Here is a 15,647-nt window from a genome sequence, read left to right as displayed (position 1 = left end):
GCACCATGATGTACATTTACACGCCGCCATGATCGCGAGCACCGGAACGGTGCTCGCATCATGTGCGGCAGGTCCCGGCTGCTATCAGTAGCCTGGGACCCGCCAGTAATTGTGGACATCCGCGATCGCGCGGATGTCCGCCATTAACCCCTCAGATGCCGTGATCAATACAGATCAAGGCATCTTCGGCAGTGCGGTACTTTGGATGATTGGATCGCCCGCAGCGCTGCTGCGGGGATCCAATCATCCAGCACGGCAGCCGGTGGTCCACTCGCCTCGCTCCAGCCGTCTCCCGGGGTGTTCTGTTCTGCAGACCAGAGCAGAAAATCACCGATAACACTGATCCGAGCTATGTCCTATACATAGCACTGTACAGTATTAGCAATCAAATGATTGCTATAAATAGTCCCCTATGGGGACATAAAAAGTGTTTAAAAAAAAGTAGTAAAAAAATGCAAAATAAAAAAGTTACAAAAAATTAAAAAATCGCCTCCCCCAATAAAAAAAAGTTTAATGTCCGTTTTCCCATTTTACCCCCCAAAAAGTGAAAAAAAATATTTTATAGACATTTGGTATTGCTGCGTGCGTAAAAGTCTGAACCATTAAAATATATTGTTAATTATCCCGTATGGTGAACGGCGTAAACGTAAAAAATTGCAATTGTCCACAATTGCTGCTTTTATTGTCACATTTTATTTTAAAAAAATTAAATAAAAAATGTATAAAAAGTAAAACCTAAGCAAAAGTGGTACTGATAAAAACTACAGATCATGGCGCAAAAAATTAGCCCTCATACCGCCCCATATACGGAAAAATGAGAAAGTTATAGATGGTCAAATAGGGCAATTTCAAACATACTAATTTTGTTAAAATGGTTTGAGATTTTTTTTTAAGTGGTACAATTATAGAAAAGCATATAGCATGGGTATCATTTTAATCGTATTGACCCCCAGAATAAAAGAAAACATGTCATTTTTACCGGAAAGTGTACAGCGTGAAAACAAAACCTTCAAAAATTTGCTAAAATACTTTTTTCTTTTCAATATTCCCACATAAATAATATTTGTTTGGTTGCACCGTACATTTTATGGTAAAAGAAGTGATGTAATTACAAAGTACAATTGGTCACACAAAAAACAAGCCCTCATATGGGTCTGTGGATGGAAATATAAAAAGGAGTTATTTTTAGAAGGCGAAGGAGGAAAAAACGAAAATGCAAAAATAAAATTGGTCTGGTCCAGTTCTCCAACTGAAATCTTTTATCCCCCGCTGTGCCCGGGCTGTAAAACTATAAAATAATAAAATTTCACTTACCTGCCTACGATCCCCCGTTGTTCCAATATCGCCTGTGCTCCAGTCCCTGTCCGCTTCCTCTTCCTGCGGGTCGGTGACTTCACTCTGCGCTCAGCCTATCAGTGGCGGCGACGGGACATTACTGCGGCTGCTGATAGGCTGAGCGCAGAGTGACCTCACCGACCCGCAGGAAGTGGAAGAGACCGGACCGGAGAACGGGACGGCGATATCGGAACAACGGGGGATCGTAGGCAGGTAAGCTCTAGTTTATTATGTATAGTTTTACAGCCCGGGCACAGCGGGGGATAAAAGTTTTAGCTTAGAGAACTCCTTTAAGGCCAAAATGGGGTTAAAAAGCAGGAAATGATGATTTCATATCATAAGTATTTGTTAGAAATGGCACTAAGATCTTATCTTGTTGCAGCGTTTCCCAACCAGGGTGCCTCCAGCTGTTACAAAACTACAACTCCCAGCATGCCCGGACAGCCTTCGGCTGTCCGGGCATGCTGGGTGTTGTAGTTTTGCAACAGCTGGAGGAACCCTGGTTGAGAAACACTGCAATAGGATAAGATCTTAGTGCCATTTCTAACCAATACTTATGATCTGAAAGTCAACGACAAACTCACCTGTAAAAAGGACACAATGCCAAATGGAGTCTGCACTGGGCGCATCTGTGGGTCTTCAGTCAGAAGCATGTGCTGAATTCGGGACTCACTATTGTCAAGTGGACTGTGCCACGAGACATGATCGCCACTGCAGAAGGTGTTTTCTGAGGAGACAAATATAATGTAAGTACAGATAATGTAAAACATATTTTTTATTTAATACACGCACCTTGTGATTCAAACAAGTCTTAATACCATATATCATGGAGTGACCGTTAAAACTAATTTTATTGCTTAACTTAACATTCCCATTGTTCAGTGTAAAACATCACTGCTAAAAGCTAACACACTAAACCCCAAGGTGTACGTCCTGAACGGAGACAAAAAAATACAAGCTTTTTGCCTCCCTCCGGGTTAGTGAGGCTCTGTGGATAGGATAAACCCCCCCCCAGTCTTTTTCAAAAATGAAATCTGCAGCAGAAAAATCTGCAGTAAAATACGAAGACATGAAAGTACTCTTAAGGTAGGGTCACACGTAATGGACCCACAGCGTATTTTACCTGCGGGTGACCCGACCCATAGTATGCCTCCAGCTGCCCTTGTGCTGTATTATACAAATGGACGTCATAGAGGAGGATCTAACATACGCAGCAAAATATGGCAAGTGTATTTGTTGATGCGTATTTTCCTACCGATTGAAGTCAATGGGTCGCAAAATCAGCTGTGTATGTCGTTATCCATTGACTTCAATAGGCAGGAAAATACACAGCAGCAAATACTAAATACAGCACGTGACCCAACTCTTCAAAAACAGACACACAAAATAAATCTGTATCCAGAAGCACCACCATACCCCTTCAGGGGTGTGGAAATTAAAAAAAAAAAAACTACTTGTCCAGGGGACTAAAGCGGAACTCAATCTACTTGTCCCTCAAGAAAATCCACTTGTCCTGGTAGTCTGATCCACCCCACTAGACCACCAGGGATGGATATAAGATGCCTTTAGACACTGCTGTCAACATAAGACAGCGGTGATCTAATGGTTTAATAGCGGCCATGGAGATCGCAGCATGCCAGGCTATTAGTGGCGGGAGAGCTGTAGCTAGCTCCTTTTACACCCGAGGCAAGCCCCTCCCCCCCCCCCCCCCATCTGACACCTATAACCAATTTTTCCATATACAGGGATGTATGAGGGTAATCTTCTGTGCCGTGATCTGTAGTTTTTATCGGAACCATTTATTATCAGAACTTTTATTAGGAAAGGGGCTTATTCACATGTATATGCACTTCTTAAAATATTTTCATCACTATTTTTCAGTCTTCATAGGGACTTCTTATATATGGAGTCTTTTGATTGGATAACAGTGAACAACGCTGCGTTACTGGGGGGGGGGGGGGGTGTCCTGCTACTCCAGTTTATATGGTGCATTTTATTTACTCATTTATGTGTCAGAAAATGCTGAAGTTACATTTAGTTACTAGATGACTACAACACCCAGCATGCCCTGATACAGCCTATGGTTGTGTGGGTGTTACAGCATGTTGCAGTGTATAGTAGTACAGTTAAGGTTATTGTGGAACATGCTGGGAGATGTAGTTTAGGTTTGTGTCAGCTGCAGAGCCATAGTCTGTGTCAAGGAATACTGGGAATTGCAGTTAGTAACTACAACACCCAGCATGCCCTGATGCAGCCTATGGCTCTGCAGCTGACCCGAACCAAAACTACAACACCCAGCATGTTACACTTTATAGTTCTACAGTTTAGGTTATGGTGCAACATGCTGGGAGTTGTAGTGTTGGTTCGGGCGCGTTTGCGTGCATCCGTGGGGCTCTTGGTTGGCGGGCGAGTATGAAGGGTGGGATTCTGGGGGTGCAATTTAGTGTGGGTGGCCAGAAACCACTAAAAATAAATTTTAAAAAAATTAGCACAACTGGCAGCAGCCCATATCATACATTACATACACACATTACACATACACCCAAACCATACATATACACACACACATCATACATACACCGACCGCTGCCACCCCCATCATACATTACATACACAGACATCCTACACACAGACATCCTACACACATCCTATATACACAGACATCCTACACACATCCTATATACACAGACATCCTACACACATCCTATATACACAGACATCCTACACACATCCTATATACACAGACATCCTACACACATCCTACACACAGACATCCTACACACATCCTACACACAGACATCCTACACACATCCTATATACACAGACATCCTACACACATCCTATATACACAGACATCCTACACACATCCTATATACACAGACATCCTACACACATCCTATATACACAGACATCCTACACACATCCTATATACACAGACATCCTACACACATCCTACACACATCCTATATACACAGACATCCTACACACATCCTATATACACAGACATCCTACACACATCCTATATACACAGACATCCTACACACATCCTATATACACAGACATCATATATACACACTTACACTCACACCATACATATGCACACATCATACATACACCCCGCCGCTGATACACCCCCCCCCCCCCCCCTAATTATACATTACATACATATACAACCACCCTTCCTGCCCCCTGCATGTTCGGCCTCCTCACCTGAGCTTCACACCCCCCCCCCCCTACATTACACAAGAAGCAGGGGGGAGAGCGAGGGCGAACACAGCTCGGTACACAGCTTCATCCCCCGCACACAGCCCCTCCCCCCCCCCCCCCACAAAGCCCCATCCCCCTCCCACTGCTCTGTCTCCACAGGACCTCATCTACCATGGAGAGGCTGCAAGTTTGCACGCCGAAAAAAAAACACAGAGCAGGGGGGGAGGGGGGAGAGGACACACGGGGCTGGGGAGGATTTGTGTGTGTGAGGAGGACAGACTGCATGGGGAGGATTTGTGTGTGTGAGGAGGACAGACTGGGGCACGGGGTGGGTTCTCTGAGCAGCGGCTTCCGGCTACTGAAATCAGCTGGGGCCACCGCCCCCTCCATACACCCTGAGGTGTGAGGTACAGACTTGCATCGGCTCCTGCGCCTCACACCGGCATTAAAGAAAAATAAGGGGGAAGTCGGTCTGTCCCTGCTAGCCCGATACAGGGCTAAATCTATGAACAATTCACCTGCCCGGCGCCCAAAACTACTTGTCCCGGGCGTCGGGTGATAGGACTTCCACTTCCCTGCCTTTTACTTATATCACTTGACATCAATGGGGTACAGTGTGGATCCTGCAGGAGGAGGTTTAGAAGTTTTCCTGCTGGATCCACAAATTCTAGATGTAAACGCACCCTTAAGCTGGGTTCGCATCACGTTTTTCCCCATACGGGAGCGCATACAGCAGGTGAGAGCTAAAAACTTGCGCTCCCGTATCCCTGCTTATGCGCTCCCGTATGTAATTAATTTCAATGAGCCGACCGGAGTGAACCAGTCAGCTCATTTTTCCCCGTATGCGTTTTTCTACCGTACCCAAAACCGTAGTCAACCACGGTTTTAAGTCCGGTAGAAAACAGCATACAGGTAACAATGACCCGACTGGTTCACTCCGGTCGGCTCATTGAAATGAATTACATACGGGACCGCATAAGCAGGGATACGGGAGCGCAAGTTTTTAGCTTTCACCTGCTGTATGCGCTCCCGTATGGGGAAAAACGTGATGTGAACCCAGCCTTAGAAATATAGAACAATGTTACTGACTGGGCTGCAACATGCAAATCTTGTTTGGGGGGGGGGGAAGCTGAACTAATTTATGCAGGAAAAGTCATCAACTGCCGAGCCGAGAAGTTCGTGACGAATCGAATTTACTGTAAGTTCGCTCATCTCTAGTGTATACCTACACCAGTGTTTCCCAACCAGGGTGCCTCCCGCTGTTACAAAACTACAACTCCCAGCATGCCCAGACAGCCGAAGGTTGGAGGCACCCTGGTTGGGAAACAATGACCTACACCGATGTACAGGTCATTACTATAAAGACTAGTGCAACATGTTCTGTCGACAACCAAGACAGAGCAAAACAAACAAACTTATGACAATTCTACCAAAATTAAAAATAAATAAATACATTTTAAGAAACAATGCCGGTGGGAGGGAAAAAAAGGAAGGATTTAGGATATCATTCAAGCTCAACAGGAGCTTAATGCTCCAGGAACCATCTTCAGTAGTTCCCAGTCACAGTATTCACAATCCATTAGGAAACAAAGAGCTGAATGAGGCGGCTTAAGTAGAAAATCTGAAGGAATATGTCACTCATTCAGCATCCATTACAAATGGGAAGAGACTATAAAAATGGGCCAAAACCTGCTTTCAATACATGAATGCAACTAAAGTGCTGGAGTATGGCCCATAAGAGACATTACTGAACACATTATGATGCTGCTATACAAGCCCCAACTGAGCTGTGTGTGTAACCAGGCAATAGGAATGTCCACAGATACCAATATGCCAGGCGTAGTTTTTTGGCACACTAGCTATCTAAATGTTTCTTGCACCAGTAAGGCCCAGAGTACAGAAAATTTAAAGGGGTGCTCAGGTGGAGAAGCATCTTATTTTCAAATTAACTGGTGCCAGAAAGGTAAACAGATTTGTAAATTACTTATATATAAAAATCTTCATCCTTCCAGTACTTATCAGCTGCTCTATACTACAAAGGAAGTTGTGTAGTTCTTTCCAGTCTGACCACAGTGCTCTCTGCTGAAACCTCTGTCCATGTCAAGAACTGTCCAGAGTAGGAGAGGTTTGCTATGGGGATTTGCTCCTACTCTGGACAGTTCCTGACACTGACAGAGGTGTCAACAAAGAGCACTGTGGTCAGACAGAAAATAAATTCACAACATCCTCTTGAACATACAGCAGCGGATAAGTACTGCAAGGATTAAGATTTTTTTTTTAGAGAAGTTATTAACAAATCTGTTTAAACTTTCTGGAAGAAGTTGATTTGAGAAGAAAAATGAGGAGTTCCAAGGGAGTTGCAGCCTGGGGCCAGTTTCACACAGTCGTAACAAAAATATGGCTGTATTACTGCCTCCAATCATGGGCAGACAGCAGATCAGGTGACCAGACTAATGGTCACTTCAGGTCCAGGGGTGTGGAAATAACTCTTATTTTTCCATGTACAGATTCATATAAGGGCTTGTTTTTTTTTTGTGAAACCAATTGTACTTTGTAATGACACCTTTAATTTTTCCATGACATATGCGCCGAAATTTTTTATTTTTTTTTAAATAAAATAAAAAAAATATTGCCAAGGTGACATTTAAAAAAAGCGAATTTCGCAAAATTTTGTGGTTTTCTTTTCTACGCCATTTACCATGTGATTGAGCTAACATGTTATTTTGATACTTTAGGTCGGCCTAATTACAGCAATACCAGATTTGCGTAGTTTCCGTCAAATTTTACTAATAAAAAAAAAAAAATCTGAACTTTAGAATTTTTTTTTTTTATTGCCATTTACTGACCCTTGTAACTTAAATTTTTTTTGTATACCAGGCTGTATGAGGGCTCATTTTTGCACCATAATCTGTTTTTTTTTTTTTTTTTTTTTTTTTTTGTATTGGTACCATTTTTGGTATTGATCTGAATTTTTAAATCGCATTTTACTTTTTTCTGGGACATTATAAAAAATTGCAATTAACCTCACTAGCCCACCAGGGAGCATTAACATGTCCCTTTAGCAGCCACTGTCAGCAGCGATCTAAACGGTTAATAGCCAGTCATGGCAATCGCCGCATGCTGGCTATTATCGGCGGCCCGCGGATACTGAAAACAGTCGGGGGCTGCAGAGTATGGAGCGGGCACGAGTCAGGAACCCGCTCCAAACACCCCTCTGAGCCCTTGTCAGGGGCTTTCAGGTTCGGCCCTTCTTGCCCGAAGCAGGGCTAAGAACCTGAATAATTCACCAGCCCAGCGCACGGAACTGCATGACCCGGGCGTCGGGCGATAGGAATTCCCCTGAGGTCATGAAAAAAAATATTACGCCTGTGTGACACTGGCCTAGGGGAAAATTCAAAGATTCAGTCTAATCCCCAGACAACGTGGATCTACTGCAAACTGTACCACCATACATAACCAAATGTGTTCAAAGGTTCCACATTCAGTCAGGTCCAAAAATATTTGGACATCGACACAATTCTAACATTTTTGGCTCTATACACCACCACAATGGATTTGAAATGAAATGAGCAAGATGTGCTTTAAATGCAGACTGTCAGCTTTAATTTGAGGGTATTTACATCCAAATCAGGTGAATGGTGTGGGAATTACAAAAGTTTGCATTTGTGCCTCCCACTTGTTATGAGACCAAAAGTAATGGGACAATTGGCTTCTCAGCTGTTCCATGGCCAGGTGTGTGTTATTCCCTAATTATCCCAATTACAATAAGCAGATAAAAGAGTTCATTTAGAGTTCATTTCAAGTGTGCTATTTGCATTTGGAATCTATTGCAGTCAACTCTGAAGATGAGACCCAAAGAGCTGTCATTATCAGTAAAGCAAGGCATCATTAGGCTGATAAAACAAAACAAACCCATCAGAGATATAGCAAAAACATTAGGCGTGGCCTAAACAACTGGTGAGCTCAGCAACACCAAAAGGCCCCGAAGACCCAGAAAAACAACTGTGGAGGATGACCGAAGAATTCTTTCCCTGGTGAAGAAAACCCCCTTCACAACAGTTGGCCAGAAGGTAGGCGTATGTGTTGTAGGCGTAGGTTTGTCAAAGTCATCAAGAGAAGACTTCACCAGAGTGATTACAGAGAGTTCACCACAAGATGGAAACCATTGGTGAACCTCAAAAACAGGAAGACAGATTAGAGTTTGCCAAACGACATCTAAAAAAGCCTACACAGTTCTGGAACAACATCCTATGGACAGATGAGACCAAGATCAACTTGTACCGGAGTGATCGGAAGAGAAGAGTATGGAGAAGGAAAGGAACATGATCCTAAGCATACACCTCACCAGTGAAGCATGGTGGTGGTAGTGTCATGGCATAATGGGCATGTATGGCTGCCAATGGAATTGCTTCTCTTGTATTTCTTGATAATGTGACTGCTGACAAAAGCAGCAGGATGAATTCTGAGGTGTTTCGGGCAATATTATCTGCTCATATTCAGCAAAATGCTTCAGAACTCATTGGACGGCGCTTCACAGTGCAGATGGACAATGACCCAAAGCATACAGCAAAAGCAACTAAAGAGTTTTTTTTTAACCACTTAAGGACGCAGGGCGTACCCATTCGCCCCTGTTTCCGAGTCATTAAGGACTTAGGGCGTACAGGTACGCCCTTCATTTCTCCGGTCCATGCCGCTTACCAGGCGGGGACCGGACCAGGATGCCTGCTGAAATCGTTCAGCAGGCACCCCGTGCACCCACAATGTCAGCAATCACTGCAAATCACCGGTCAATTCAGAGCGGCGATCCCAGATCATTTGGGTCTCCGGCGACACAGTAAATAAGGGGGATTGGGGCTGTAGATCGGGGGCGGGGGGGTTAAAGTTCGGTTCCCCCACTCTGCCCACCCACGGTAGTCAGGGCAGAGCTGGGGGAACTGATGTGACCGGCGGTCACTTACCGGCAGTGATCAGCGGCGGTAACGTGCAGCTCCCTGGTGCAGACTATGGAGGCCGGTGAGTTATTGCCTAGCAAAATCTGGAGGGCTACAGTTTGGAGATCACTGTGCAGTGGTCTCTAAACTGTGGCCCTCTAGATCTTGCAAAACTACAACTCCCAGCATGCACAAACATTGCTGTCTCGCCATGCTGGGAGTTGTAGTTGCATACCTCCAGCTGTTGCATAACTACATCTCCCAGCATGCCCTTCGGCGGTCAGTACACACTGGGAGTTGTAGTTTTGCAACAGCTGGAGGCACACTGGTTGGAAAATACTGAGTTAGGTAACAGAACCTAACTGAAGGTTTTCCAACCAGTGTGCCTCCAGCTGTTGCAAAAGTACAACTCCCAGCTTGCACGGTCCCCCCCCCCCCCACCAATGTGAATGTACATGGTACATTCATTCACACGGGTGGGTTTACAGCAAGTTTCCTGCTTCAAGTTTGAGCTGAGGCAAATTTTCTGCCGCAGCGCAAACCCCTAGCGGGAAACTCACAGTAAACCTGCCCGTGTGACTGTACCCTAAAAACATTACACTAACACAAAGTAAAGGGTAAAAACACTACATATACACCCCCTTACAGTGTCGTGTGTCCCCCCCCCCCCCCCAATAACAATGAAAACGTATCGTATGGCAGTGTTCCCAAAACAGAGCCTCCAGTTTTTGCAAACAACTCCCAGCATTTCCAGACAGCCACCGACTGTCCAGGCATGCTGGGAGTTTAGAAACAGCTGGAGGCACCCTGTTTGGGAATCACTGGCGTAGATTACCCCTATGTCCCCCCCTTTGCAATCCCTAATATAGTCCTCAAATGCACATGGCGCTCTCTCACTTCAAAGCCCTGTCGTATTTCAAGGAAACAGTTTAGGGCCACATATGGGGTATTTTCATACTCGGGAGCAATTGTGTTACACATTTTGGGGGGCTTTTTCTTTACTTTTTACCCCTTATGAAAAGTTGGGGTCTACACCAGCCTGTTAGTGTAAAAAAATATTTTTGGCCTTCATCAGGTGACCAGGAATCCATGTGCCAGAATAAAGATTTAAATCAGCGTTTACATTGTAAGGGTACATTCACACAAGCAGATCCGCCGCTGAAGGACCCCTGCATGGTGGTTTTACATGTGCCTGCTCGGAGTGGCAATACGCTGCTACAAGCAGACACACTGCGATGTGAGTCGCCACGCGCATGCGCAGTATACTCGAACATCGCGGCAGCTCTCGGTCAAGCTCGCAGAGCAGGGGGAGCGGCCCCGATGTGTGCGAGTACACCCTGCATGAGTGGCAACTTGCACATCGCTTCAGTGTGTCTGCTCGTAGCCTCGTGTGTAAAAGGCACTACACAGCGGTCCTTCAGCGGCGGATCCGCAGCGTAAAATACGCTGTGGATCCGCTCATGTGAACGTACCCTAAAAAGGTGAAGTCAGTAGCAAATATCCATCTAAATTGTCAGACATGCAGATTTTGCAGTGGATTTCTCTCCATGGTGTATGGTTACATCACATGTGAATCTGCCCCAAAGCAGTGATGCAAAAAGGTAATCATGTGAAACGGTGAGCAGAATCTCTTTTCCACCTTCTTTCAAGGACAAGCCTTTTATTTTCTCTACCACACAGTCTACAATAAGAGGATAAATGATATTTACCAGACTGAAAAACATATCTTGCAAGCCCTTGCATCAATTCTGCTGGCCATGTTGGCGGCGCCGATTCCTCTGGTTCTCTTTTTAGCCTAAAGGAAAGCTCAAAGCCAAAACCACTCGGTCCATCAGCTCCTGTGTATCTGAAAAAAAAAAAAAAAAAAAAAATTATTTACAAAATTAGATTTTAAGACTGTTGGAAAAGCACTTGTGGGATGGGAGGGGGGGGGGGGTGGTCTTGAAGACCGTGGTGAATGTCCGCCCACTTTATTAATTGCTTCAGCATCAATTATATATGTTTTTTATCATGCACTGCACTGTTTATTATACTTGGGGTAAACCTCCTTGAAATTAATCACTTTATGTATACGAGGATGCACTATGCTGAATAGGTCACTTTTGTAATATGTTACACAGATGTTTATGAGGATATCCACTTTATTGATTAATGTTGTGTACACTGTTATTGGGAACTATTTAAGAACCCCTTTTTCACTCACTTGTTATGCTTGAAAAAGGCGGCGTGAGGCCGCTGAAACGTCACACTTCTTTGTTTGCTGAGGATGAAATAAAACACCGTACTTAATTCAAATTTTTGTGTGCTGCGATCCTTTCATTTGGATTGATGTCGGATTCCCTGACCAGGAACCCTATGATGGCGTGCACCTTATTCTGATACTACTTGGGCAGATGTGCTGTTCTTCTGGACTGTGTGTGTCTATCAAATTTATATTTGTTTTATTCTTTAATAATAAAGTCTTTACGACCAAATAAGTGAGCATGTAAATCAGTGTTCTCCAACCAGGGTGCCTCCAGCTGTTGCAAAAGTACAACTCCCAGCATGACCGGACAGCCGGAGGCTGGGAGTTGTAGTTTTGCAACAGCTGGAGGCACCCTGGTTGGGAAACACTGGTGTAAATATTAAAGGGGTATTCCAGGAAGAATTTTTTTTAAATAAATAGATCTATATCTATATCTCTCTATCTATCTCTATATCTATCTCAACTGGCTCCAGAAAGTTAAACAGATTTGTAAATGACTTCTATAAAAAAAATCTTTATCCTTCCAATAATTATCAGCTACTGAAGTTGAGTTATTTTCTGTCTGGCAACAGTGCTCTCTGATGACATCTCTGCTTGTCTCGGGAACTGCATATAGAGTAGAAGAGGTTTGCTATGGGGATTTGCTTCTCCTCTGGACAGTTCCCAAGACACGTGTCATCAGAGAGCACTTAGACAAAAAAAGAACAACTCAACTTCAGTAGCTCATAAGTACTGAAAAGGATTAAGATTTATTAATAGAGGTAATTAACAAATTGGTTTAAATTTCTGGAGCCAGTCGAATATATATATATATATATATATATATATATATATATATATATATATTAAAAAATAAGTTTCATGGATAACCCCTTTAAAGCAGCACACCACCCCATACATGGGAGTCTCTACTCCCTTTACTATCTGTGCAATGATGAGGTGCCCCATACTTCACATAGAGGGAGCTACCTCACTTCAAGGCACCAATGTGTTTGTATCATTTATTCAATAAATTGAGTCAATAAGCATGTTGGAGCATCTATCCTTGTAATACAAAGTTTAATAAATAACCATCGGCAGCTAAAATTAGAGCTAGGGCCCTATGCATAGGGAGATTTTGTTATTTGTGTTAAAAAAAAATTGAGAGACAGGGGCCTAACTTTTTGTAATCCCTAAAAACCGCACCACTGTTTTCCATGGTCTGTGCCTGATATTACAGGAGCCTTATCCGCTTTAACCTCTTAAGGACCAAGGACGTTCTGGAACGTCCGCGCACCCTGGGCTTTAACCCCTTAAGGACGCAGGACGTAAATGTACGTCCTGGTGCGGTGGTACTTAACGCACCAGGACGTACATTTACGTCCTGTGCATAACCGCGGGCACCGGAGCGATGCCCGTGTCATGCGCGGCTGATCCAGGCTGCTGATCGCAGCCAGGGACCCGCCGGCAATGGCCGACACCCGCGATCTCGCGGGCGTCCGCCATTAACCCCTCAGGTGCCGGGATCAATACAGATCCCGGCATCTGCGGCAGTGCGCGATTTGAATGAATGATCGGATCGCCCGCAACACTGCTGTGGGGATCCGATCATTCAGAACGCCGCACGGAGGTCCCCTCTCCTTCCTCCTTCCGACTCCCGGCGTCTTCTGCTCTGGTCTGAGATCGAGCAGACCAGAGCAGAAGATTGCCGATAACACTGATCTGTTCTATGTCCTATACATAGAACATATCAGTATTAGCAATCATGGTATTGCTATGAATAGTCCCCTATGGGGACTATTCAAGTGTAAAAAAATTTAAAAATATGTAAAAGTTAAAAAAAAAGTGAAAAATCCCCTTCTCCAATAAAAAAGTAAAACGTCCGTTTTTTCCTATTTTACCCCCAAAAAGTGTAAAAAAAATTTTTTATAGACATATTTGGTATCGCCGCGTGCGTAAATGTCCGAACTATTAAAATAAAATGTTAATGATCCCGTACGGTGAACAGCGTGACCGAAAAAAAAAAAAGTCCCAAATTCCTACTTTTTTTTTAATACATTTTATTTAAAAAAAAATAAAAAATGTATTAAAAGTTTTTTATATGCAAATGTGGTATCAAAAAAAGTACAGATCATGGCGCAAAAAATGAGCCCCCATACCGCCACTTATACGGAAAAATAAAAAAAGTTAGAGGTCATCAAAATAAAGGGATAATAAACGTACTAATTTGGCTAAAAAGTTTGCGCTTAAAAAAAAATCACAACAATAATAGAAAAGTATGTAATAATGGGTATCATTTTAATCGTATTGACCCTCAGAATAAAGAACACACGTCATTTTTACCATAAATTGTACGGCGTGAAAACAAAACCTTCCAAAATTAGCAAAATTGCGTTTTTCGTTTTAATTTCCCCACAAAAATAGTGTTTTTTGGTTGCGCCGTACATTTTATGATATAATGAGTTATGTCATTACAAAGGACAACTGGTCGCGCAAAAAACAAGCCCTCATACTAGTCTGTGGATGAAAATATAAAAGAGTTATGATTTTTAGAAGGCGAGGAGGAAAAAATTGAAACGTAAAAATTAAATTGTCTGAGTCCTTAAGGCCAAAATGGGCTGAGTCCTTAAGGGGTTAAGGACCAAGGACGTTCCAGAACGGCCTTGTGTTTCTCCAGGCTCTGCCGCACACTGGGCAGAGATCGGAACGGCATTCCTGCTGAAATCCTTCGGCAGGCATGCCGTGCAAATGCTGAGGGGGGTCCCCCCCATGTCGGCAATCGCAGAAAATCGCATGTCAATTCAGAAATGCGATTTTCTCCTATTCCGGGCTGATCTGGTCTCTGGTGACCCGATCACCCGGAAAATTGTGATCTGACCTGTCAGTGACAGCCCAGATCATCCTGAAGGGTAGGAGTGAAGTTGCAATGCTGCGATCTCCTCCTATCTCCTGCCATTGGTCAGAATTGCTTCTGACCAATGGCAGAGCAGGACAGTTCTGGCCATCCCTGGATGTCAAGGGGATCGTGGGAAGAAGATGGAGGTCGGTACCGGCAGGAGAAGATGCCTGGAGACCCCGATCGTTGCTGGAGACCGCTGGATCCTGGGTCAGGTAGGGAAAATACTGTGGGGGAAGGGGGAATTGAAAGTGAAAGTAATGTGATCTTTACTGTGGCAACCACTAGGAAGGCCAAACTGCAACTCCCAGCATGCCCAGACAGCCAAAGGCTATCTGTGCATGCTGGTAGTTGTAATTTTGCAACATCTGGATGGTCACAGTTTGGAGACCACTGTTACAGTGGTGCCCAAACAGTAGTCCTCCAGATGTTGCCAAACTACAACTCTCAGCATGCCTAGACTGCCCAGGCATGCTGGGAGTTGTAGTTCTGTAACATCTGTCCCTTCAGATTTTGCAATTTTCATGACATTTTTGAAAATTGCTGCTTTACTTTGAAGCCCTCTAATTTTTTCAAAAAGCAAAAATATGTCCATTTTATGATGCCAACATAAAGTGGACATATTGTATTTGTGAAGAAAAATAAAATTTACTGGGAATATCCATTTTCCTTACAAGCAGAGAGCTTCAAAGTCAGAAAAATACTAAATTTTCAACATTTTCATGAAATTTTGAGATTTTTCACCAAAAAAAAAGGATACAAGTAACGCCGAAAATTTACCACCAAAATAAAGTAGAATATGTCACGAAAAAAAACTCTCTCAAAATCAGAATGATAACTAAAAGCAGAGTTATTAATGTTTAAAGAGACAGTGGTCAGATGTTCAAAAAACGCTCTGGTCCTAAGGTGTAAAATGGCCTGGTCCTTAAGGGGTTAAATAAGTATATGTATATATTATTTTTTATTTCTTTATTCATCCAGTAGTAGATCAGCAGGACAGGACAGGCTCTGCATAGTGTTTCAGCACAGTCAGTCTCTTAAACACTAATAAAGA

The 15,647-nt window shown here is 43.6% G+C and overlaps 1 protein-coding gene across 2 annotated transcripts in view; it reads right to left on the bottom strand.

Moving 5' to 3' along the window:
* Window positions 1-15,647, bottom strand: part of SUFU (SUFU negative regulator of hedgehog signaling) — a 60,031-nt gene that overhangs the window by 22,571 nt on the left and 21,813 nt on the right. For both annotated transcript variants that reach the window (XM_056529621.1, XM_056529620.1), the window contains exons 3-4: window positions 11,183-11,319; window positions 1,920-2,062 (exon numbers count right to left, since the gene is read on the bottom strand). In XM_056529621.1, coding sequence (XP_056385596.1) covers window positions 1,920-2,062; window positions 11,183-11,319 — 280 coding nt within the window. The remainder of the gene's footprint in view (window positions 1-1,919; window positions 2,063-11,182; window positions 11,320-15,647) is intronic.

The sequence above is a fragment of the Hyla sarda genome, chromosome 7 (genome assembly GCF_029499605.1).
Source record: "Hyla sarda isolate aHylSar1 chromosome 7, aHylSar1.hap1, whole genome shotgun sequence".
NCBI classification, from domain to species: domain Eukaryota; kingdom Metazoa; phylum Chordata; class Amphibia; order Anura; family Hylidae; genus Hyla; species Hyla sarda.
This window is presented reverse-complemented; position numbering and strand designations above follow the sequence as displayed.